Raw genomic sequence first — 23,680 nt, 5'->3', positions numbered from 1 at the left:
GGGCTGCATCCAGTGGCGTAGCTACCAAAGAGGCAGAGTAGGCAGTTGTTATGGGGCCCATGGGGGAGGGGGGCCCGATGATGCACAGGGAAGATAAGAACCTCCTGTGTCCTTCTGCTTAACCCCTTATGTACTGCAGTGTGTAAGTGACCCAGTGTTCTCTTACATGCTGCAACATAAAAAAGGGTTAGTAAGAAAAAGACAATTAACTCTCTGCTTCACTGCTCTGATAACCTCTGATCTCTGTTCTCTGAGATCCTGCAGAGGTCAGGGCATATCAGTGCAGGAGTAGTGAAGCAGAGAGCTAATTGTCTTTTGCTTATTAACCCTTTTGTGTGTTGCAGCATGTAAGTGAGGTTTGGGTTACTTACACAATGCAGTATATAAAGGGTTAAGCAGAAGGTAGTCTGCTCCTGTACCTATGTATATAACCATAATGGCTCCTAATAGGCTGTTTTAGTTAAATACAGTGGACTGACAGAGCAAGCAGCCATGGGCTCTCTGCTCTGCCTGTCACTCTTGATTCTGTCTCTGGCCACAAGAGATTAAATTTTTTTGGCCACATCACCGATGTGTATGTATATATATATATATATATATATATATATATATATATATATATATATATATATATATATAGCGTAGGGGAGGGGGGCCCCGTAAAGATTTTTGCTATGGGGCGCCATAAATCCTAGCTACGCCCCTAGCTGCATCCAAATTCTTCAGCCACTAGTAGTCATATGCCGAACAATCAGGTTGGACGGACCCAAGCGTGCTCAAGATTAACTCATCTCTAGTCACTCTAGTCCAACAATGTTAAGTGTTCTCCCTATGATCCTAAATTCCTGAGGACTCAAAAAAGTAGCATTTAAGACAATGAGACCAAGGAGATCACATCTCAATACCATTGGTTAATATCCCTCTTCTCAAGAAAATCCTATATTTGCACATACATGGTTTCAGAACAAATCAGTTTCAGGAAAAGAGCACATAGTGAAGTGTCTACTGTCACAGTTACAATGGTGGACACCTCACTCACCTGAGAAGAGCAGCTTTGCCCTGGGCAGCCCTGTGTAGAGAGATCTGCTCCAGAGTATCCAGAAGATGCTGCTGTTTTGATTGCTTTTCCTCAAGGATCTGGTCTCTCTTTTCCTCCTCGTCTTTCCTCTGAGCTTCCTTTAGTAAAGCCAGACGTTCCCGGAGCTCCACTATGGACATCTCACAGCTCAACCCGTGTCCAGCAGTCTGAGGAGTAGACCAATCAGACCAAGTAGACCAAACTAAGCATGCGATATTACTGAACCAGTTGCATATCCAGTTTGCCTATATAATTTTATTGCCAGACTCTGACCAGTCAAAACTTTTGATATGTCTCTACCATGTCAAATTTGTTTTAAAATGACAGTGTCTGCTTAAGTGTATAGTGTATAAATGTATTTGCCCCCCCCCCCCCCAGCAGGGACTGCTCTGCTACTCACTTGTGTCAGATCCACAAACTTCTGTCTGATAATCGGCACCGACTCCATAGCTCGTATCTCACGTATCAGCTCAAACTTCTTCCTGAGCTCCTCCTGCGCCTCTTCCAGGGCTTGGCGTAACAGCTCCCGACTCTCCTCTGCAACTTCTTGTACTAGAGAAAGATGAAATCAGATGGTAAGAACAGACAGCGCTCTCTTAGAGGAAGACAATGAATAAAGGAACTATGGAGAATTGTCACATCAAAGAAAGTAAAATCAAAGAATCCATCATGGATGGTGTTGGATCCATCATGGACTAATTTTTTGGGACATAGGTCTGATGTTGGTGGGTAAACCCAGGAAAGGTAGAGGTGTAGTTAGGTTTACTTGAAGTATTGCTATAACTCCATGTATCCATAAACCTTTGGTCATGACCATAAGTGGCTTGTAGAAGTCTTCCAGATACCTAGCATTCATGCACCATGGGCCTCCTTTACCCCTAGCTATATACACTGTGCACACTCTCCTGGTACTGCCTGCATTAGCTGTATACCGCTACCAAGGGTTCCTCCATTTATTCACTGCCTATCTCATGAATTTTTTGTCTCCTTTCTCGTGAGATAAGGACCCAGTCAATAATATGGTCCGATACTAATATACCAGTGACTATGTAAAGGTAGGACCGCACTGTTATTTTTCTGAGGTTACTGTATATAACCTTTTGTCTTATCAGAAGGTCGGACTATTCCTTTGTTTTGACCCCCATGCTTTACATTACAGCTCTGCTTGTTCAAATGCAGTTACCTTATATATGCTCCCTATGGTGGCAGCTGTAATAATTACAGTTAAAGAGTCACTGTTGCAATTTTTTTTTAAGAACTCAACAGGGGTTCTGATCACAAGCAGTTTTAGGATATACTCGCTTTATTTTTTTATGTTTTCTATATTTAAATCCATGCTATACATATGGCCACTAGGTGTCTCCCTTTCTGTCTAACTATTGTCCATGCTATCTCAGTGCTGATATTTGGTCTTTTCTCTGTTCAAAAAAAGACCAAATACAGGAGGACCCAGACCTTTTCACACTCACAGACATGGCTTGGTATTGATTGACAGCCATTCCTGAGTGCACTTGGAGCAGGACAAGTCTATGCATGTGCATGTGTACAGCCGCTGCACATCCACATTCAGTAGAAGAGAATCCTGGGGGTGCTCGCAATGTATGGTCAGCTCTCCTGTCACACAGCACCAAAACCTCTGTAAACACACAGTGACATTATACTGACTGAATTTCTGCACAACAAAAAGCGTTGTCTGCGGGTAAGCATGTATAGCTGATAATTGGCAAAAAGTAATATAATAATTAGTCTAAGTAAATAGCCCTCAGGTGATATACAACCTGCATAATGAACAGGTCCTTGCATGAGCGCACAAAGGACTGGGACTTCCTGCGTTTGGTCTCTGTTTTTGAACAAATATCGGCACAGAAGAAGCATGGAGCACAGTTTGGCTGTATGTATGACGTTGATTTAAACATTTAAAACAAAAAAACAAAAATATATCAAGCAAATATATTGCAAAACTGCATTTACAGCCCTCGTTGATTTCTTAAACCGACTCTGTACCCACAATCTGCCCCCTCCCCCCAACTGCTTATACCTTTGGATAGCTGCTTTTAATTCAGGATCTGTCCTGGGGTCCATTCGGCAGGTAATGCAGTTATTGTCCTAAAAAAAAACGTTTAGGGTGCCTTCACACCTACCGACTCGCAGCGTTAATAACGCTGCAAGTCGGCTAAGTCCTGGCAGATCACCGTCATTACGACATTACGTCATGAACGACCGCTGCGTGTATGTAAATCTGCCGGCCGCTTAACCCCTTCTGATGCCGGCCGGCCGGCCGCCTCCCGCTCCGCTCTGTATACATACCTCCTCGCTGCACAGGGTCCCGGCGTCCTGCTCTCGTGCGCGGCCAATCAGTGTGTTGCCCTGCCGCAGCCACTGACGGCGCGAGAGCAGGACGCCGGGACCCCGTGGAGCGAGGACAGGTAATGTATACAGAGCTGGAGCGGGAGGCGGGCGGCATCAGAAGGGGTTAAGCGGCCGGCAGATTTACATACACGCAGCGGTCGTTTAGACCACTGCGTGTATGTAATGACAGTGATCTGCCAGGACCTAGCCGACTCAGTCGGTAGGTATGAAGGCAACCTTAAACTTGCAGCCCTGTGTCAAACGGCTGTGGCCTAGATTGTGTATGCATTAGGCTGGCACAACCTCTCCGCACCTCCTCCCCACCCTCTTCATCATTAGGAATGCCCCAGGCAGATTTTCTCCTATTCATCAGCTGCGTAAGCATGGCACATGGGCTGGATCGTTAAGGCACCTGTTCAATGTTCACTGCAGAGGAATAGGAAATATCCTGTCAGTGGCATTCCTAATGATGAGGAAGGCGGGAAGGAGGGACGGAGGGGTGGTGCAAAGTTAGGGCACAGATACTCTAGGCCACTGCCGTTGGACCAAGTTTTTAGGAAAATAACTGCATCACCTGCTGAACGGACCCCAGGACAGATCTTGGAGTAAAAGCAGCTATCTGAAGGTACAAGTGGTTTGGGGAGGGCAGATTGTGGGTACAGAAAATAATTTTTCACGATGACAGACTGTGGGATCACAGAAAGAAACTTTCCTTTTGCAAATGTCAGATCTGAAAACCATTCTCTGGTCGCATTTTCTGTTATTATTCACTAGTATATAGTATAAGGCCATATTACACGTAGTATAAGGATGGGTTCACACTACGTTTTTGCAATCCGTTTTTTTATCCGCTTAACGGATGGAAAAAACTGATTCAACTGTGTGCATCCGTTTTTCCATTGACTTCCATTATAAAAAAAAACGGATCAAAATGGATCTGTTTTTTCGACGGACAAAAAACGTGGCCGACCACATTTTTTGTCCGGAAAAAAAAAACATGGATCCGTTTTGATCCAGAACGACCGGTGTTACTAAAGATCATCCCAGCCGGTACTTCAGTTTCAGTACCAGCCGCATGATCTTCATTTCTGGTGAACTGCAAAAGCTTTTCTGCCAAATTGCAACAGCGGCCATGATTTACACAAAACATACGTTGTGTGAACATGGCCTTAGACTGGATCCCAGTGAGGAAAGTTTTGGAATGTTACCCTCCTGTGGGACCTATTGATCCTGGCCTGATTCCTGTACTAGTCTTGTGATGATCCCAGGGAGATACCTATTTGCTGCTTGTATTTCTGGAGCTTCAGTCTCGCTTGTTTCGTGTTCTTGTGCCCCTCAGACACCTGCTCCACGAGGTCCCTCATCTCCTTCTCCTCTTGTAGACGTTTTTCTGCGTACTGCCGCATCAGCATCTCTGTCTACAGAACAAATAAGAGGAGAACATGCAATAATATAATTAACCTAATTTATATATATATATATATATATATATATATATATATATATATTGCTAGATAAGAGGTATATTACCTTTAACTTTGACTTAAAGGGAATGTGTCATCAGAAAATAACTTATTGTTTAAATAAAGTTTTTAGGTTAAACATATATTTAAAGCATTTTGGTGAAATTTTTTTTTCGAATTTTCCATTTTCTATCTATATTATAAAATAATCCTGTGATCTTGCAGTTTTTATTCTCATGATTGGGGCTAAAACTAAGCTGAGACTTTCTGTTCTGTCTGTGGTGATAAGAGGAGGCTGCTGTACAGTGATCTGTATAGCATTACAGCGACATGCAGCTCCCAGTGAAATGACCTCTTCACAAAGAGCGAGCTTAATGATGTTATACATTCATCTCAAGGGGAAAAATAATTATGTAGGGGAAACTAAAAGTTGATACATCAACAAATGTTCTATGAGGAATTGTCATTTTTGGGTTTAGAGTGAAGGTAGCACCGAACATGCAGTCCATTCTGCAGGCAGGTTAGAGATAAGAAGGGGTTGAATAGATCCTGAGTAGTTTCAGGTTAACCTGGTATTTATTCATGTAAATCTCTGCTCATTCTGGGCTAAATAGTCAAGTGGGCGGTCCTAATCAGTAATTGACACCTGACTGTGTATATGTGTGGATTCAGAGATGTCAATCACTGAAAAGGACCGCCTACTTGACTATTTAGCCCAGACTGAACATGATATGTACATATTATCCCTGATGTTGGCACTTTATTGGTCAAAGGACTATAAAATACTGTGTACAGAACTGAACATTACCAGAGAACCAATCATCAATATTCTCACAGACAGTAATACTACAGCAGTGACTGACAGCAGTCATTCTGTGTACCCGGCCTCCTTTACTTTAGCAAATGATAAAGGCAGAACACAATACTGTACAGGTAAATGGTAGAGCATTGTAATGATGTGAGGAACGAGCACTGCGGAAAGCAAAATACATGCGAGGCGCTGTGACCTCCGGTGGGATAAGTCTTGTCACCTCATTGTTTCATTTTATTCTGTATCACAGTCAATAGATGAAGGTTATTTTTGCATTTTATATTGTATTTTTACATAACTACAATAAGTAAGATACACAATGAACACCGATCAGCCATGACACTGATATCTCTGACAGGTGAAGTGAATAACGCTGATGATCTGGTGACAATGGCATCTATGGGAATGGGATATATTAGGTAATAAACAGTCAGTTCTTGTAGCTGAAGCATAAAAGGTATGTGTTCTGATTGCAGGATTATTTGCAACCCTCGACAGCTACTGTGTAAGAACTGGGGGCATAGGGGGAGATTTATCAAACTGGTGTAAAGTAGAATTGTCTTAGTTGCCCCTAGCAACCAATCAGATTCCACCTTTCATTCCTTTCAGATTCTTTAAAAAATGAAAGGTGGAATCTGATTGGTTGCTATTGGCAACTAAGACAATTCTACTTTACACCAGTTTGATAAATCTCCCCCATAGTCTTTAGGGTTTTTGGAATATGTCAATACCCAGCCTAATCATCTGATCGACTATGACATGTCCTGAACTATGATAGTGATGGCTGGGTAAGAAAATCTCCATAAAGGTGAGGTATTCCTGTACACAGTGGTGAGAACCTTCCAAAAATGGAGGAACAATTGGTTGATATAATGACAGGGTCAAGGGTGCCCAAAGTTCATTGATGTGTATGAGGAGTGGAGGCTATCCTGACTGGTCTGATGCCACAGAAGAGAAGCTGTAGACCAAAAAGCTGAAAAAAAATTCCTACTGGCTATATGAAGGAATGACTGCATGGGGCTGTAGACCAGTCAGAATGTCCAAGCTGACTCCTGTCACACTGAAAACTCCACCAATGGGCATAACTGGACCATAGACCAACGAATGAAGGAGGCCTGCTCTGAGGTATGTGTGTGTCTCTCACCTGGCACAAGAATGCTTGGGAAGGGCGGAGTAAAACAGGCGGAATCCCACTGCAGAATCCCGCCTGCCGCCTCGCACGTCTTCACTTCCACCGCTCTCTACTCAAAGAATTGACAAGAAGACAAGCCGCTGGAGGCAGTGTGGTGGGCAATGTTCTGCTGGGAAACCTTGTGTCTTGGCGTCATGTGGCTAATACTGTGACATATACCACCTACCTAACCACTGTCTGAAAGTCTGTACAGAATGGCTCCATGCCAATGTGGAACTGGGAACAAGGTCACCCATGAAGGCTGTTCTGCCCCAACATGTACACTTTAGGGGTGCTGTATAGGAATCTCCCCATTCTCTGTTTGGTATTGGTGATGCTGAATGGTGGTAAGCCTAAGACTGACACTTCTGAGGAAATCTGCTGGACATGCATTTGAGCCATGTCTTTTCCACAGTGCTTTGGGGCAAGGAGGCCAAAAGCTGTAAGGGTATGATGGTAGTTGTAGTTATTTTGTAACAGCTGGAGAGCCACGGGTTGGGGAACACTGCCCTAATGGACTGAATAGAGCTGCAGTTCATACAACTATTTACAATTTTTATTTATTCCTCCCCGTCATACTTGAAGCCAGGTTGTTTGTCTTAGAAATTAGAATAAAGATTAATAGAGGGAATGCCAATAGAGTCCAGATAATTGAATCCCTCCTGTCTTAAAGCCATACATTTGTTCAGATTAATAGACACCTACCCGGCGCTGTCAATGTGCTTTATGCCTTTAAGCCTTCACAAATCTTCCCGTGTCTACGTCTTACCTCCTCTTTCTTCATTAGAGCCTTTTTCTTGTTCTCCTGGATAAGGTTCTGTCGTGCCAGAACAGCTTCCTCGCGGCTCAGCTTCCCTTCCAGGCGCCGGCATTCTATATCAGCTAGTTGTCTTTCCAGGTCCTTTGCCTGCATCTGTCGCTGCCATTCCAGAAACTCGCTAGGGTCCCGGGCCCCATCCACCAGCTTTTCAATTCTAGAAGATATAGTACAGTTTAGCAGATCTTGTTGACTGAAGGCAATGGCAAAAACTGAAGCTTTCAGGAGGTGGTCAGCTAGACAACTGCCCAGAGTCCCTATCAATTGATCTCCTTCACTGTCCTAGACCACCAGGGAATTTATAATGAACTCCTTTACTGCCCTAGACCGCCAGGCAATTTACAATGCACTCTTTGACTACCTTAGACCACCAGGGACACTGTCAGATCAGCGATTGCTTGCTCCTCCTTCCCCACTCGCTTCCGGCACTATTACACATGCCGACAGTGAGTGGGTCAAAGCGGGGGGGCCACAGGAGGGGCTTCCCGGACGGAGCCCATAGAAAATAGCGGCGGCCTACTGCCACCGCTCTTATTACACGGATCGATGGCCAGCAGACCGTTGCTATTGTTCAAAAATCTTTCAACATGTTGAAAGACAAGGATCAGCCTACACCGTGCATGTCGGCTGATCGTTGCCTTTTAACAGGAGCTATTACACCAAGTGATTATCGTCTGTAACAGCCGATAATCGATTGGTGTAATAGGGCCTTAAGTTGCAATCATTAAATGGCCATTGAAGGTTACAATTTCCCTCCGGTTGATCGCTTATGCGATTTTTAACACATTTGTAAATCAGTTGCCAAAAATGACTCTTTACCCCCTAATGTGCTGTCCACTTCGTGCTGTGTGGGGAAATCTGTCTCTAGTAACAGCTAGATAAGGACAAATTACAGAAAATGGGTGCAGGGTTTACCAAAGAGAAAGCCAGGGAAAGCCTGCCTGCTGAGGATGATTTACACCACTCCTCAAAGGTAAATCAAAGCTTTCCTCTCATCTCTGAACACCCACCCATAAAGTTCAAGGCATCTGTCCTTTAAAATAGCAGTGTATCTATCCTACAGTTATACAATACTGCACTGTAATCTACTGTATTGTAAGGCACAGCCTTCCTGCTTCCTGCAATAAGACTGCTCTATAGACTGGCAATAAGGAGGCAAAGCAAATATAGCACAGATATGATAGGAGTTGTAGTTCTGTAATGACTGGAGATCCCCGGGTTGGGAAACACTGACCTAGAATAAGCCTGGCACCTGGCAGACTCTACAGTCACATGGAGCAGGGTCAGCATTTATGAAGGTGGCCTAGTACATCTGGCCCACTTATGGGGTAATTCATCTATAAGGATCACATAATCCAGCATGGGGCTCCCTCACTCCAGCGGCTGTCACTCACTAACCACACTACCTCACTAGTATGCAGTCTGCAATCTTAATCATGTGAAATATATGCCTCCGTCTGCAGAAGTGTGAGCCAGATGGTGACACAAATCATGGGAGACAGATATGCTGGCATTTTTTTCGGCTGTAAAAAGAAATTAATATTCTCGGCAGAAAATGAGTAATTGCTGGTTATGCGATTTCTACAATGAATAAAATTAAACAAAAACGTGTGAGCGTGTATGATAATAACCAGAAAATATCCATGGCCACTGATACTGATTTTCCAGTTTCTGGATGTGATGCCTATTCACAATGAAGGCAGCAACTATGGTAGGCTATGGGACTGCTATTTTTTTTTTTTTTTTTTAAACTCAGTTTAATTAAAGTGTAAAACATGTTACAGGGTAAGACCAATAAAAAAACAGTTATAGAAGACTTAAAAACAGTCTTATAAAAAATAGAAAGAAACAGGAGGGTCGGTAAACACCAGCAACTTAACAACTTAACACCAGCAACGGAAACAGCAGAGTAAATTCGGAGACGGCAAACTATGTATCAACGGAGGATGTGAAGTCACCATTCCTACATATCACTCTATGGAGATGGTAAATCAGCTGGGGAGATCATAGTGAGAGGAGAGCTACACCATTGGTCCCAAATCTTGTGAAATTTAGCGGGGTAATTTTTATGAAGATATACAATGTGTTCATAAGATGTGACTGCATTAGTCAGGGATATCCATTGTTGTTTATCAGGCGGGCGTCTATCAATCCACCGCAAGGCGATGGCTTTCTTTGCCAGGAAGAGTGTTTCTCTGAGAAAAATACATAAGTGGTGGGTCCGCACCTCTTCGTCAAGCAATCCAAAAAGGCATAAAGTTGGATCAAACTGCACATGCATACCACATAAAGTAAATAAGATATGTACGACATCCAAAATATGACAATCCCATGCCCATACCATGTGCCAAAAGTCGGTACTTGGGACAAGCGGGAGTTGTTATCCTCCCCATGCGATGTAACCTAACCAGGGTTAGGTAACATTGATGTATAAAATAAAGCTGTATAAGTTTATTTTTAGGGGACGGCGACACATGGAGAGGGAATTCTACCATTTCTTCATATGCCTCAGAGGACATAGCAGGGATTAAAGGGATTCCTTTTTTACTAGTCCTGGCACAGGAGTATGTACTGCTTTAGCCTTGATCAGGTGGGAGTATAACATGAATTTCAGACCTCTAGGCCCCTGAGTGTGTAGTATCCCAATAAGTGCATAGGAAGAGATAGAAGTGGCGGCACCTGAAAATTGCGTCTGAAGTGCATGACGCAGTTGCAAAAATTTGTAAAAATGAGTAATGGGAATGTCATGACGGGACTTAAGTGTATATACATCAGAGATGTAGAAGACTCCCTTATTCGCCCAGTATCTAGCATCTGGTAAGGACAATAAATGTGTATGATAGGATGTGTGCCACAATGGGGTCTCCTCAGGGATCCCGTCATATTTAGTTAATTTGTGGGCTGCTTTCCATACTTGTTGTGACACCTTTTGTATAGGAAGTAAATGTCTTGTGGGTACCGTGGGGGCTGCCATGACTGACCAGAAAGAAGGAAGAGGATACACGTCTAATAAGTGTTGTTGGGATGCTAAAGAATGATCAGCCAATGTTCAATTCCCTAGATATTTGAATTGTCTGGCTAAATAGTATAGGTATAGGTCTGGGAGTGAAAACCCGGCCATATCTTTGGGTCGTTGTAATTTGGCCAGCTGTAATTTAGAACGAGAGGAACCCCATATAAAGGAGATGATGGATGAGTCTATGGTAAGAAAAAATGATGGGAACAAACACATGTTGGAGTACATAAAGATATTTAGGAAGGTCAACCATTTTAATCAGGTTGATACGGCCTGCAACAGACAACGGCAAGGATCCCCAAACCTTGAACTCATCTCTAAACAGGGTAATAAGAGAGTCCACATTCAGGGAGAGTAGAGCAGTAGAATTCGCACTAAGCTCCACAACCAAGTAACAAAATTTGTTTACTACAAGGAGGCCTTCCACACTAGAGCCTAGTAAGTGGGATCTATCAGTATGGGTATATAGTAGGAATGATTTAGTCCAATTCATACACAGACCAGTATAGGTACCGTACATATCTATTATTTCTATGGCCCTGGGTAGGGAACTATCCACATCTGGTATATGACACACCTTTATAAATGGGATCTGACCGCAACAACACTGCAAGAGGCTCCATGGCCAGGATAAAGAGGAGCGGAGAAAGGGGACACCCCTGTTTAGTGCCCCACTCCAAGCTGAAGGAGGGGGACATCAGACCATTACGGGACATAGCGGCTTTCGGACAGCGATATAAAAGACTGATTCATGCTATAAAAATAGGTCCAAACTTAAATTTGCAGAGGACCGCTAATAAAAAGGCCCACTCTATGGAATCACATGCCTCGGCAGCATCCAGCGCCACCAAGGCCCAACTCCTCTCTGAAGAGCAATCTGTGCCCGTCTAAGATTGTCCGAAGTACTACGTCCAGGGACAAACCCAAACTAGTCACGGTGAATAAGGGTGGGAATTATCCTATTAAAACGATTAGCAAGTATTTTAGTGAGAAGTTTATGATCCACATTTAGAAGAGAAATTGGCTGATATGAGCCACATTCTTGTGGGTTCTTGTCAGGTTTTAGAATAAGGACAATATTAGCGGAGTAGAAGGAGTCAGGGAGGATTTGTTCTTCAAAGGACTTATGATAAACTATGAGTAATTGGGAGGATCTACTATTTATTAGGTGGATCTACTATTTACTGAGTAGATCTACTATATTCTGGGTGGATCTGCTATTTACTGGGCGGATCTACTATTTACTGGCTGTATCTATTTACTAGGCAGATCTACTATTTACTGGGCGGATCTACTATATACTGGGTGGATCTGCTATTTACTGGGTGGATCTACTATATTCTGGGCAGATCTGTTATTTACTAAGTGGATCTACTATATTCTGGGCGGATCTGTTATTTACTGGGTGGATCTACTATATTCTGGGCAGATCTGTTATTTACTAGGTGGATCTGCAATATACTGGGCGAATCTGCTATTTACTGGGCAGACCTGCTATTAACTGGGCGGATCTACTAATAACTGGGTGGATCTACTATTGACAATGTGGTAGATTTCTGGACAATTTTTTACATGCCTTGCATAGCACTTTTAGGCCTTATTATGTGTTTTAGAAACTTTTTAGAAACTTTTGCCATTTTACTGTTTTTCATTTAATAAGGAAGGTGCGGCTTAGAAAAAAAGGCCTGACTTTAGTGTGACCACACGCGCCCCCAAAAATAGTTCTCCTTTACCTAGACTAGACAATCTGATGCGCTAGATTTATCCAACAACATGAGCCATTGTGATAAACCCAGTGCATTTTTGGACAGTTTAGTCTAAGTTTACACTTTGTTAGACAGTACTACTAACTATGCACTAATGTTTCTCTTCCTCCCAAATACCCTACAAAGGGATGCTACACTACATGGGTCTCCTCTGTGTACTCTACCTGTTCAGCTCCTCTTCTACCTGACGCTGATACAGGGCCCCTTCTCTTAGTATGGCGGCGGCATTGAGTCTAACTGGGACATTATCCACCTGAAAGGAAAAATAGGTTAGAAAATTAGCAAAATAGCAACAAGTTTTCCCCTCCCCCCAAATATACTCCAGTCAGGTACAACATGACTTTCAAAGGGGTGCTCCTATCATTCAGCAGCTTTCTAGTGCCACCTTCTGGAGATAGCTTTCCCTTTGAGCAAGTGTGTGTGCTACTTTAAGAAGCCTCAGAACATGACTAGGGGTTTAAAAGCCAAGTCAGAAAACTTGTCTAGAAGTTAAAGTAACAGACAGCTGTTTCAAGCATCTTGCCCCTCATCAGTCCTGAGTATGTGCGGACTAGCTGCAGAGAGCCCTGTGTCAGTGTCCTTGAGGACATAAAAGAGACATGTAGACCATTTACGCTCCATTTACACTCCTGTTTTCTATCTGATATGGTTTCATATACACATCTGTTTATCCTATTATGTTTGTTTGGTTGCTCCTTTTGCCTCTTAATAAAACAGATAACCAATACTATAGTGTTGTCCTATGGATAAGTACGTTTGTTCTTAAACCCTTCTCGATTTATGGATGGGGCACTAGACCACTATGGCGGCATCACCCCCAAACCTTGTCTAGAACGCTAAAGTAACATGTGATGTATAATACCCAGCATAACCCACACAGCTTTTAATCTCATAGACTCCTACCTTCTTTATCGGAGCCGGCTGAGCTTTTGTTTTATTAAAAGCTAATTTGTTATCTTCTTCTTTCATTATTTCTGACAGGACGCGCTGTATAGAAACAAAGCAGATAACACATAATAATCTTTATGAAGAACTCAATTTTTATATCATTGTGCATTTCCCACAGAAAAGAGCAGACACATTTACCAGCATATTTACTTGACATCCACTTTACTATACAGTACTATTCTAGGAATATATCACAGATCCTATTGCAGTGACATCAGTAAGAGAGGAAGCAGCTAGTTTCTTCTTCCAAAGACTATGTTTCAGGAATATCTCACAGATCCTATAGCAGTGACATCAGTAAATGGGTACTCTGGTGAAAATTATTCCCTTTCAAATCAACTGGTTTTAGATAGCTATATAGATTTGTAATTTACTTCTATTTAAAAATCTACAGTCTTCCAGAACTAATCAGCTGCTGTATGCCCTGCAGGAAGTGGTGTATTCTTTCCAGTCTGACACAGTGCTTTCTGCTGCCACCTCTGTCCATGTCAGGAAGTGTCCAGAGCAGGAGAGGTTTTCTATGGAGATTTGCTGCTGCTCTGGACAGTTCCTGTCTCGGACAGAGGTGGCAGCAGAGAGCACTGTGTCAGAGAGGAAAGAATACACCACTTCCTGCAGGACATCCAGCAACTGATAAATACTGGAAGACTAGAGATTTTAAAAAGAAGTAAATTACAAAAATATATAACTTTCTGACACCAGTTTATTTGAAAGAAATAATTTCTGCCGGAGTTCCTCTTTAAGGTCATGGTACTCCCAGAAAGTGCAATAGAGAACATACATGGTAAGGTCATAACCAAACATCTGTTCACTGCAGCATTCCACCAAACCATACATAAGGATGATACATATGGATGTATGTACCTCTGCTCGCCATTGCACATTACATACCTTGGTTTTCTCTGACTTCTCAGGATTGGCACAGTTAAACTGCCCCATGTTTGCATCAATCAACAGCTCCTGAAATTGAGAACATACATATTGTAAAGACATCAAGGAAAAACATATGGGTAGAAATATGAGTGTGATCAGGATCCTCCAGCTCCAGACATATAACAATAGTCCAATCAATGTAACCTTCCTATGTCCAAAAAATGTAAGCTCCTGCAATGCATGAATTGCCCACTAGATGGTGCAGCTCTGAAGGCATTTACTGTATGGATTACTATGCCTTGTATAGAACCGACATCTGTAATAAAAGGTAAAATGCAAACAGTGCAACTGGTCAGGAAGAAATGGAGGGGTCGTTTTCTTTTAGTTATCATGCTTTAAAACAGAACTATACTTATGGTGCGTTTACACACAGAGATTTTTCTGACAGATTTTTGAAGCCAAAGCCAGGAATGAATTTGAAAAGAGGAGAAATCGCAGTCTTTCCTTTATGACCTGTTCTCTGTTTATAGTCTGTTCCTGGCTTTGGCTTCAAAAATCTGTCAGATAAATCTGTCTGTGTAAACACACTATTACCTGTATCCAGGTCCAGTCTCCTGTTGTGCTGGTTGAAAAAAAGAAGAGAGTAAACGCAGGACGTCCTAGCCTCAATGTGTCCATCAATCAAATGACTGCGGAAGACCGGGACTTCCTTCACTTAGTCTCTTTTTGTTTTCAACCAGCACAAGAGTAAAAAGCTGCCTATACTGTACACAAAAACATGGTCGACCCCGTTTTTGTATATGATGAAAAAAACGGATCAAAACGCATCGGTTTTTCTTAAGCATACACAAAAAAGGGGGGCGGACATGTTTTTGTGTACAATATAGGCAGCTTTTTACTCTTGTGCTGGTTGAAAACAAAAAGAGAATAAGTGAAGGAAGTCCTGGCCATCTGCATTATAAAGGTAGCATGCTTTATGGCTTAATGGGAGTTAAAGGTGGGCGATGGGTCCTTTCACAGATGGCATTTATCATCTAAGCACAGAAATGGAGATAAACATTATCCCTGGGGGCTCCACTGCTGGGACCCCCACCAATGACTAAAGACATCAGAGAGAGTTTGAATGGAGCAGTGGTTGAGCATGCCCACTACCTCTACATTAAAGGGGTTATCCAGCGCTACAAAAACATGGCCACTCTCCACCTACTGTTGTCTCCAGTTTGGGTCGGGTTTTGAAACTCAGTTCCATTAAAGTAAATGGAGCTTAATTGCAAACTGCACCTGACCTGGAGACAACAGTAGGGGGAAAAGTGGCCATGTTTTGGTAGCGCTGGATAACTTGTCTCCAGTTCAGGTGCGGTTTGCAATTAAGCTCCATTCACTTCAATAGAACTGAGCAGAAAAACCCCACACAAGCTGGAGACAAGAGCGGAGCTGTCTCTGGAAGAAAGTAGCCATGTTTTTGTAGCGCTGGATAACCCCTTTAAGGCTATGTTCACACAACGTGAAGAGACCGGCCGTTCTGGTCTTAAGTACCGGCCAGATGATCTTTTGGCCACAGGGTGCTGATGCGGGTGCATCAGCGTGCGCCCGTATCAGAACCTCCCACAACACACAATGAAGTGAGCGGCCGGAGCTGCTCGCTTCATTGTATGAATTGACAGGGTTTCCTACGCCTGCAATTCATTAAATTGCGGCCGCAGAAAACTGACATGTCAGTTATTTGCGGGGCCGCACGGGATCCCGGCCGGAGCATATACGATGTGTATACGCTTCCGCCGGGATCCCATAGATCAATAGGCAATGTGCATACACAAATGGCAACAATGGCTGTACTTTTACGTAGTGTGAACATAGCCTAAGTCTGCAGATAGAGACAGTTATAGGGGTTATCCATGTTTATTTAAAAATAATTTCAAAAGGCTCTTAAATGCATTAAACTAACAAAGAAGCAAGTTACTAACCTCAGCGATCTGGTGCTGATCCTCAGTTCATGCTCCGGTCAGCACCCCAGTCTTTCTTTTGGAGATGTTGTCATGTGACCACTGCAGTCGATCGGCAGCTTCAGAGGTCACAGAACATTTCCCTGGCATCATGGCTCCCATCTCTGAGCAGCGATGCCAGGAATACAGCACGTGACCTCTAATGCTGCTGACTGCAATGGTAACCTGACATCTGCTCCAGTCAGAAAACCAGAGCCTGGAGACTGGGGCCTGAACTGGGGATCAGCAATGGATGGGTGGGAGAATAGCTGCCCCAATGTCATTTTACTGCAAAGCATTAAACCAATTACGGCATATATGCGTTCTTCAGTATTAGATGACATCTGATTGACAGCTCTTGTGGTCTCCTAACTGGAAACTAGAGCTGCAAGAGCTGGACACATAATGGCACAGTATATGGGCCCAGAGCAGTCATACTACAGATCTATACAACGTAGGCTGCAGATACACTTTGTTAACATATCTCAGCCCCATTTACTTCAGCATAGGGCCCTAGTTACATCACTGACTCTATATACAGCTGACTCTTATGTCCATCAGTCTATAGAGACAGAAAACTACCCTCTAGACCATGGGTCTTCAAACTGCGGCCCTCCAGCTGTTGCAAAACTACATTTCCCATCATGCCTGGACAGCCAAATCCAAAGCTTTAGCTGTCCAGGCATGATGGGAGTTGTAGTTTCGCAACAGCTGAAGGGCCGCAGTTTGGAGACCAATGCTCTAGACCGTCTGCTACCTGTGACTTTCCAGCTGTTGCAACACTTCAACTGCCGGCCAACGCAAACCGCCGTTTGCAGTCTGAGCAAGCTGAGAGTTGTAGTTTTACAACAGTTGTGGGTTGTCTGAGCATGATGGGAACTGTAATTTTGCCAGAGCTGGAGCATCACAGGTTAGAGACCATTGCCCTAGAGGAAGGCGGAAGTCACATAACTAACTCCATGTATTCCACAGGACTGATCCATGGGCTGTACCATTCTATTGTGCAGACAGGGGTCAACTACACTGATAAGAAATGTAATAATTTGAATAAATTATATAAGTTAATGAATTCCTATATACTAGATCATTGTATAATTTCACATTCTACAAACAAATAAAAAAATAAAGAAATAGACACTAGAAAATCCAAATATCTTAGTCCATAAACAACTGAGATTTGTAGTATTGACTATTGTAAAGCCACAAGCTACACACAATGTAGTGATGTCATCACAGAGAACACATACAGTAGATGACATCACAAAGAGATAAGCGTATACAGTGTGACACAGTACAGAGCAGGGTCATTTCACTGCTTTTACTCCTTGCTGGAAGTACTACAGAAGTGATTGATAGTGATTGATAGTGATTGACGCTATCATGACTAGTGATAAGCGTCCCCATGTTGTTGAGAAGAGTGCAGATGATGCACGTGAGGGGCTCCTCACACCTCAACGCCAACGAAAAAGACCCCGTGAAGATGATGCTGCAGATCCGTTTCTTATCCGCATGTCACCACCTGCTAAGAGACGAAGGATAGACGCAGCCATGGAAGGTGAGCACTCTTTAAAAAAAGAGAACCTCACAATGTCAGAGAAGAAATTGGTGCAGCCTCATAAAGTGAGTCGAAAAAGAAAAGCACCAACCTCTGAGGACAGTGAGACGGGCACATTCCCACCAGCCAAAAGAGCTGTGCCAGAAGGCTACTATGATCTACCGGCTGGAGATCTAGGAAGCGCAGAGCTGGGAACACCACAAGTGGAGAGGCCTGATTCCCGGGGACAAGAGAAGATAAACCACCTGTCTCCAGAGCACCTATCCATCCTGAAGGGCACAGGCTACAGCGGCATGCTGGATGATGACATCATTAACATGGCCCAGACTATCCTGCAGACACAGTTTCAGGACTTTGATGGCCTACAGCCTGTTGCAGCCCTCCTTGTACCAGGATACAATGTGGTTAGAAAAGCTGTTCAAATACACTACGATGAGGGCAGAATGCACTGGCTGACAACCTGCTACAAAGATGGTAACATCCTGGTGGCAGACAGTATGAAGAACAACAATCTGACTCCATCCATCTGTCAGCAGATAATTAATATGTACAGCCATGTGATCGATGAGCCCCTAAAACATCTCAGATTTCTTCATGTCGACCAGCAGAGAAACGGCTATGACTGTGGGGTATTTGCAATCGCCTTTGCCTTTGACCTACTGGAAGAAGATGGTGACCCCACAGCAATGTACCAGCATGAGGCAATGAGACTGCATCTCATTTCCTGTCTGCAGAGCGGCAGGATCACCGCATTTCCAAAAATACATCAATAAGTGACTCTAGGTAGAGTCTATGACCAATACCGGACATGACCCATGAAGGACATGAGTCCTGAGAGTCACCAGTCCCCTGCAACATGTATTGGCCATCTAAGGAGGAAAGCTCTGCATTATGGACACTCACAAGACCCTAAATAAGGTAAGACCCTTCTCACAGTAGTCATAGCATGTAATGTAATTAATAAACGCTAATAGTTTCTGATCCAATGTCATATTCTGGTGTGAGGACACTGAACAGTTAAGGGCTGAAGGTTTTTAGGAAGGTGTAACCCCTCTTTATTATTACACTCAACATTGAAGACCCCAACATTTCAAGGTTAAAGAACATTTGGGGATCATAATTACTTTCTGTGGCAACTATTCCCTCTGTAGTAATCTTTGTTCTTTTATTTGTGTTTTTACATAATTGACAATTGTATTGATATTCCAGGAAAATATGTTATGAAGTTCATCAGCATAGGATTACATAGTGTTTTCTTTTTATTGTAGATAAAGAGGTGTGTTCCAGGATCGATGTCTATCAGGTCTCTTTTAAGCAGTATCCAAATACAGCACAGGTAAGAGGAATACAATGACCAATAGTGACAAGGAGCATATTGTGTTAGTTCCATCGATATAATATTCTACAGCTCCTTCTTCCGATGTTCTGCCATAACCGGTTATATTTGGTGTTTTTACAGATGACTATTGCAGAGATGCAGCTGGAGGTGACAACTCTACTACAGGCAAGTGACATGACGGCCGTCATGTCAAGACCAGTGCCGGACTGGGACTAAAAAGCAGCCCTGGCATACAAAGCACCCTACGAACCCCCAAAAAATATCATACCCCCTCCCCATCCCAGTAAATAAAAAAATTTATTTTGAAAAAATGAAAAAATTGTGGTGCAAAGTACTCTGCAGCAACAAATTTGCTCTGCATGTTGGACATGCCGACCATACACAGTCTCATATATACAGTCTATATATATATATATATATATATATATATATATATATATATATATATATATATATATCTGTACTGTATATATACCCACATACAGTTACATATGTACATATGGTCAGGCACATATATATCCATCCAGAGACACCCACACACATGCTGTACACAATAGCACATACATACGGTCACATATACACATACAGTCAGGCACATATATACATACATACATAGAGATACACAGAGTCACATACACACATACAGTCAGGCACATATGTACCAATACACACACATGCTGTACACACAGGCACATGCATGTACTAACATATACACATACAGTCAGCCACATAAATAACCATGGAGAGACATACACACACATGCTGTATACACAGGCAGATGCATACAGTCTCATATACACATACAGTCACCCACATATATACTAATACAGGGACAGACACACACATAGGCTCTTCTTATCCTCTCTTGGAAGCCTCTGTAAGAAGACTTTGTGCAGCAGATCTCCTCCTACTACTACTTCTCCTGGGGTAGGGCTATTAGCACACACTCATTCCAATGATGTATGATAAGTGAGGGCGATTTGTGACAGCAAGTGCCTGGCAGCGGCCCTCAGTCCTGAAGTGGGGTCCTCAGCAGCTGAATAGGCAGTGCCGGGTGCACTGCAGCATTTAATTTTACAGCCCAGACGGCCCCCAGAGACTGGCAATCTGGGCAGCCCATCGAGCATTTGCCCGGCCTGCCAGATTATCAGTCGGGGCATGGTCAAGACCAAAGGAGCTGTAGGAGGCCGATTCCGGGATTGGTCTCTGTCCTCACCAGTAGATGTCACTGGACTCAACAAGTGACTCCATGAAAGACTTATCATCAGGGCCCTATTTATGATTATTGTCCTGGCTTCTGATGTGACCATCTAAGTAATATAAGGGTCTATATAATATCACAAGTTACAGGTCCCAGATTTCTGTTGATGAGACATGTTCCAGGGACTTATTCTGATTTACATACTTGGAGTCGAGGAGGATTTTTTTCCCTGGGGCAACAGACATCTGTCTCATAAGGGTTCTGCCTTCCTCTGGATCTACACATGTTTAACTTGATATAAACCTTATCACCTAGGTATCTATGTAACCTTCAATAAAATTAATAAAGAAGTCACTGTACATTAAGAAGCTGCGTATCCGAGTCTATTTATTTATCCTTATGGTATTTAATAGGTGGTCGGCTCAACGTTTTATAGCAGCGGTGGGGAACCTCCAGCCCTCAGGCCGCATCCAGCCCCTGAGACCTACTGATGCGGCCCGCGGCTCTCCTGTGATGTGCGAGCCGCTCTGGTGGGGCAGGAGCTGGCCTTCACAGCATCTGCTGTGAATGCCGTCCCCTTCCCCACCAGAGCGGCGCACGTCTTCCGTCTCCTGCAGGCTGCGTGCGATGATGTCATTTCATCGCTCGCCGCCTGCAGGAGAGGACGGGCACAGGCTAGAGGGGAGAAACGCGGCTCCATTGATTCTAACGGAGCCGCATCATAGAGGGAGGGAATTCCCTCCCTCTGGGGGCAGGCCGGCTGTGCTTCAGCCCCGTCCCGGTAACCGTGGATAGAATAGAGCCGTACACGGGAACCGGGCCGTGATTCAAAAAACGGACCATGGCATCGGCTTGACCGTGACGGCGCCGTTCTATCCCTGGGTCACATTAAAGAGGATGTACCTGATGGTACATTCTCTTTAAATCAGCAGGGGAGGTGAAATACTACATCTTTGCTATTTACATCATTTATTTTTTTGCCTGTTGTCTATATGAAATAAAATGCTATACATTCAGCCAATTGGTCTCTAACTTACTGGAAACTGTAGTCCAGGCTCCATCACTAAGGCCATCTGGTGTTTTGTAACAGCAAAAAGCAGCAAAAAAAAACAGCAGAAAGTGACTTCAGTTGTTCCTCTGCTCTGCAAAGGTTGGTTCGGTGAAAATGAATGCTGATTGGCCAGCAGCCGCACACGCCCTCTGTACACGCCCCTAGGCACTGCTTCAGATGAGTAAGCTTATTGGAGGAGATTTATCAAACATGGTGTAAAGTGAAACTGGCTCAGTTGCCCCTAGCAACCAATCAGATTCCACCTTTCATTCCTCACAGACTCTTTAGAAAATAAAAAGTGGAATCTGATTGGTTGCTAGGGGCAACTGAGCCAGTTTCACTTTACACCATCTTTGATAAATCTCCCCTATTGTTTGTTTCCACAGAGAGATTTATCTAAAATATTTTTGAAGCCAAAGTCAGATAAATTTAAAGTGACACTGTCACCCCCTTTTTGCATTCTGACTTCTCTACACAGGTGTAAAGGGTAAATTTAGCAGTTTTCGTATCTTATATTATATCATACAGCATGGTGCTTGTTCCAGTAAAAAGTGATCTTTTATCATCTGCGGATTGGGATACCTGGGCGGGGCTTCACGGTCAAATCGCCACTTAGCCCTGCCCCTAGTGCCACTCAGCTACTCCCCTCTATGACGTTATCTTTGCATAGGCCCTGCCCCCTCTACGGATATTGATGTGGGCCAATCTAGTGGAGGTGGGGCCTAGAACTTTAGGCCAGCCCTTCCAATGGCCACTGAGGGGCGGGGCCTATGTGGCGCTTCGGTCATGAAGCCCCGCATAGGTATCTCAATCCGCAGATGAAAAAAGACCACTTTTTACTGGAACAAGCACCATGACATATGATATAAAATAAGGTATGAAAACTGCAAAAATTTACTCTTTACACCTGTGTAGAGCAGTCATAATGCAAAAAGGGGGTGACAGTGTCACTTCAAAGTGTAACAATCATTTTTAAAAACTTCTGACATGTCATAGCGAGATGTCAGAAATGCTGATCGTTCGGGGTCCGGCTAAAGAGAACCCTGCCAATCGCTGGAATGAAGGGGCTGCCGTGCGCTCTGCAGCTTCATTTCTGCTACTAGGTGTATTCAGTAGCCTATTAATAGCAGATGAACAAACATGTTTAGAGGTGATTCCTAAACATCTATACCACCTCCTGGAGGCCTGTTTCATTTTTCAAATTGTACAGGTGATTCCTGTCCGTTCAATGAGAAGCTGGCTCTTCCACAGATTGTATCTTTTACATATGCAAACAGCTCCACAGATGCTGTATGCTGTAAGGATGTAGGAGACAGTCCAAACAATGGGATGAGGGCAGGGCTCTGTCTCTGTACTGCTTGAATTGCATTGTTATCCAACTCTTCTTCATACTGCAACCCTGCCGCTCAATGTAATGCGGCTCTGCGCTTCCCTGTACTACTACCCTGCTTGTTTCTGTAATGTCAGGAGGGGTAAGCGTGAGAGCAGCCCTAGAAATAAACCCTCCCGCTGTCCCTGCCTACTTGATGACCACCCTAAACAGTGGCCCCCAACTGGGTGATAGTCCCTTCCTAAGATAATGTGAGGGATAGGAAAAAGAACCGAAATAATAAAGTCAGACTAACCAGGTCAAACCAGGAGAACACGTAAGAACACAATCACAAAACAGAGACAAAGTCAGATATCTAGCCGAGATCAGAAAGTCCAGGAGAAGCACATCAAAATCCAAATCACAGAGACAAAGGGAAATACAAGGTACAGGCAGAGGTCGGTAGAACAACAGGTATCAGCAGGTAGATAAATGCTAGAAAACCAAATCACAGGCAACTCCCATAAGCAGCTGAAGTCTTATATAGAGCTGCTCAGGGAGACCGGATCAAGGAGATCTGGAAGACTGGGACCGGATCTGACTAACCCGATGCTTCAGTCTCCTGACAGAATTCACACGCCGCACAGCATGCGGATGAATGGACCGGCGTATCCTTATGCCAGGTGATATGTCACATCCTGCACATCCCTGTACTACTATCCTGTACATCCCTGTACTACTATCCTGTATGTCCCTGTACTACTATCCTGTACATCCCTGTACTACTATCCTGTATGTCCCTGTACTACTATCCTGTATGTCCCTGTACTACTATCCTGTATATCCCTGTACTACTATCCTGTACATCCCTGTACTACTATCCTGTACATCCCTGTACTACTATCCTGTACATACCTGTACTACTATTCTGTACATCCCTGTACTACTATC

General features: G+C 43.5%; 2 protein-coding genes across 3 annotated transcripts in view; one reads left to right on the top strand and one right to left on the bottom strand.

Annotated features, from left to right (window-relative positions):
- CFAP99 (cilia and flagella associated protein 99) overlaps window positions 1–23,680 on the bottom strand; it is a 67,055-nt gene that overhangs the window by 15,598 nt on the left and 27,777 nt on the right. For both annotated transcript variants that reach the window (XM_069976389.1, XM_069976390.1), the window contains exons 8-14: window positions 14,311–14,379; window positions 13,375–13,458; window positions 12,636–12,724; window positions 7,642–7,846; window positions 4,704–4,845; window positions 1,479–1,630; window positions 1,040–1,245 (exon numbers count right to left, since the gene is read on the bottom strand). In XM_069976389.1, the coding sequence (XP_069832490.1) occupies window positions 1,040–1,245; window positions 1,479–1,630; window positions 4,704–4,845; window positions 7,642–7,846; window positions 12,636–12,724; window positions 13,375–13,458; window positions 14,311–14,379 (947 nt within the window). The remainder of the gene's footprint in view (window positions 1–1,039; window positions 1,246–1,478; window positions 1,631–4,703; window positions 4,846–7,641; window positions 7,847–12,635; window positions 12,725–13,374; window positions 13,459–14,310; window positions 14,380–23,680) is intronic.
- Window positions 17,604–19,459, top strand: LOC138797324 (uncharacterized). The gene is made up of 3 exons (XM_069977321.1): window positions 17,604–18,747; window positions 19,098–19,165; window positions 19,289–19,459. The coding sequence occupies exon 1, from the start codon at window positions 17,655–17,657 to the stop codon at window positions 18,600–18,602; it is 948 nt and encodes a 315-aa protein (XP_069833422.1). The 5' UTR covers window positions 17,604–17,654; the 3' UTR covers window positions 18,603–18,747; window positions 19,098–19,165; window positions 19,289–19,459.

The sequence above is a fragment of the Dendropsophus ebraccatus genome, chromosome 7 (genome assembly GCF_027789765.1).
Source record: "Dendropsophus ebraccatus isolate aDenEbr1 chromosome 7, aDenEbr1.pat, whole genome shotgun sequence".
In the NCBI taxonomy this organism is placed as follows: Eukaryota; Metazoa; Chordata; class Amphibia; order Anura; family Hylidae; genus Dendropsophus; species Dendropsophus ebraccatus.
Note: the sequence above shows the minus strand (reverse complement) of the source record. Positions and strands in the feature narration are given on the sequence as shown.

What these genes read in the sequence shown, in the direction of transcription:
- LOC138797324 (XM_069977321.1), top strand. Translation starts at nt 17,655, where the DNA reads ATGACTAGTGATAAGCGTCCCCATGTTGTTGAGAAGAGTGCAGATGAT.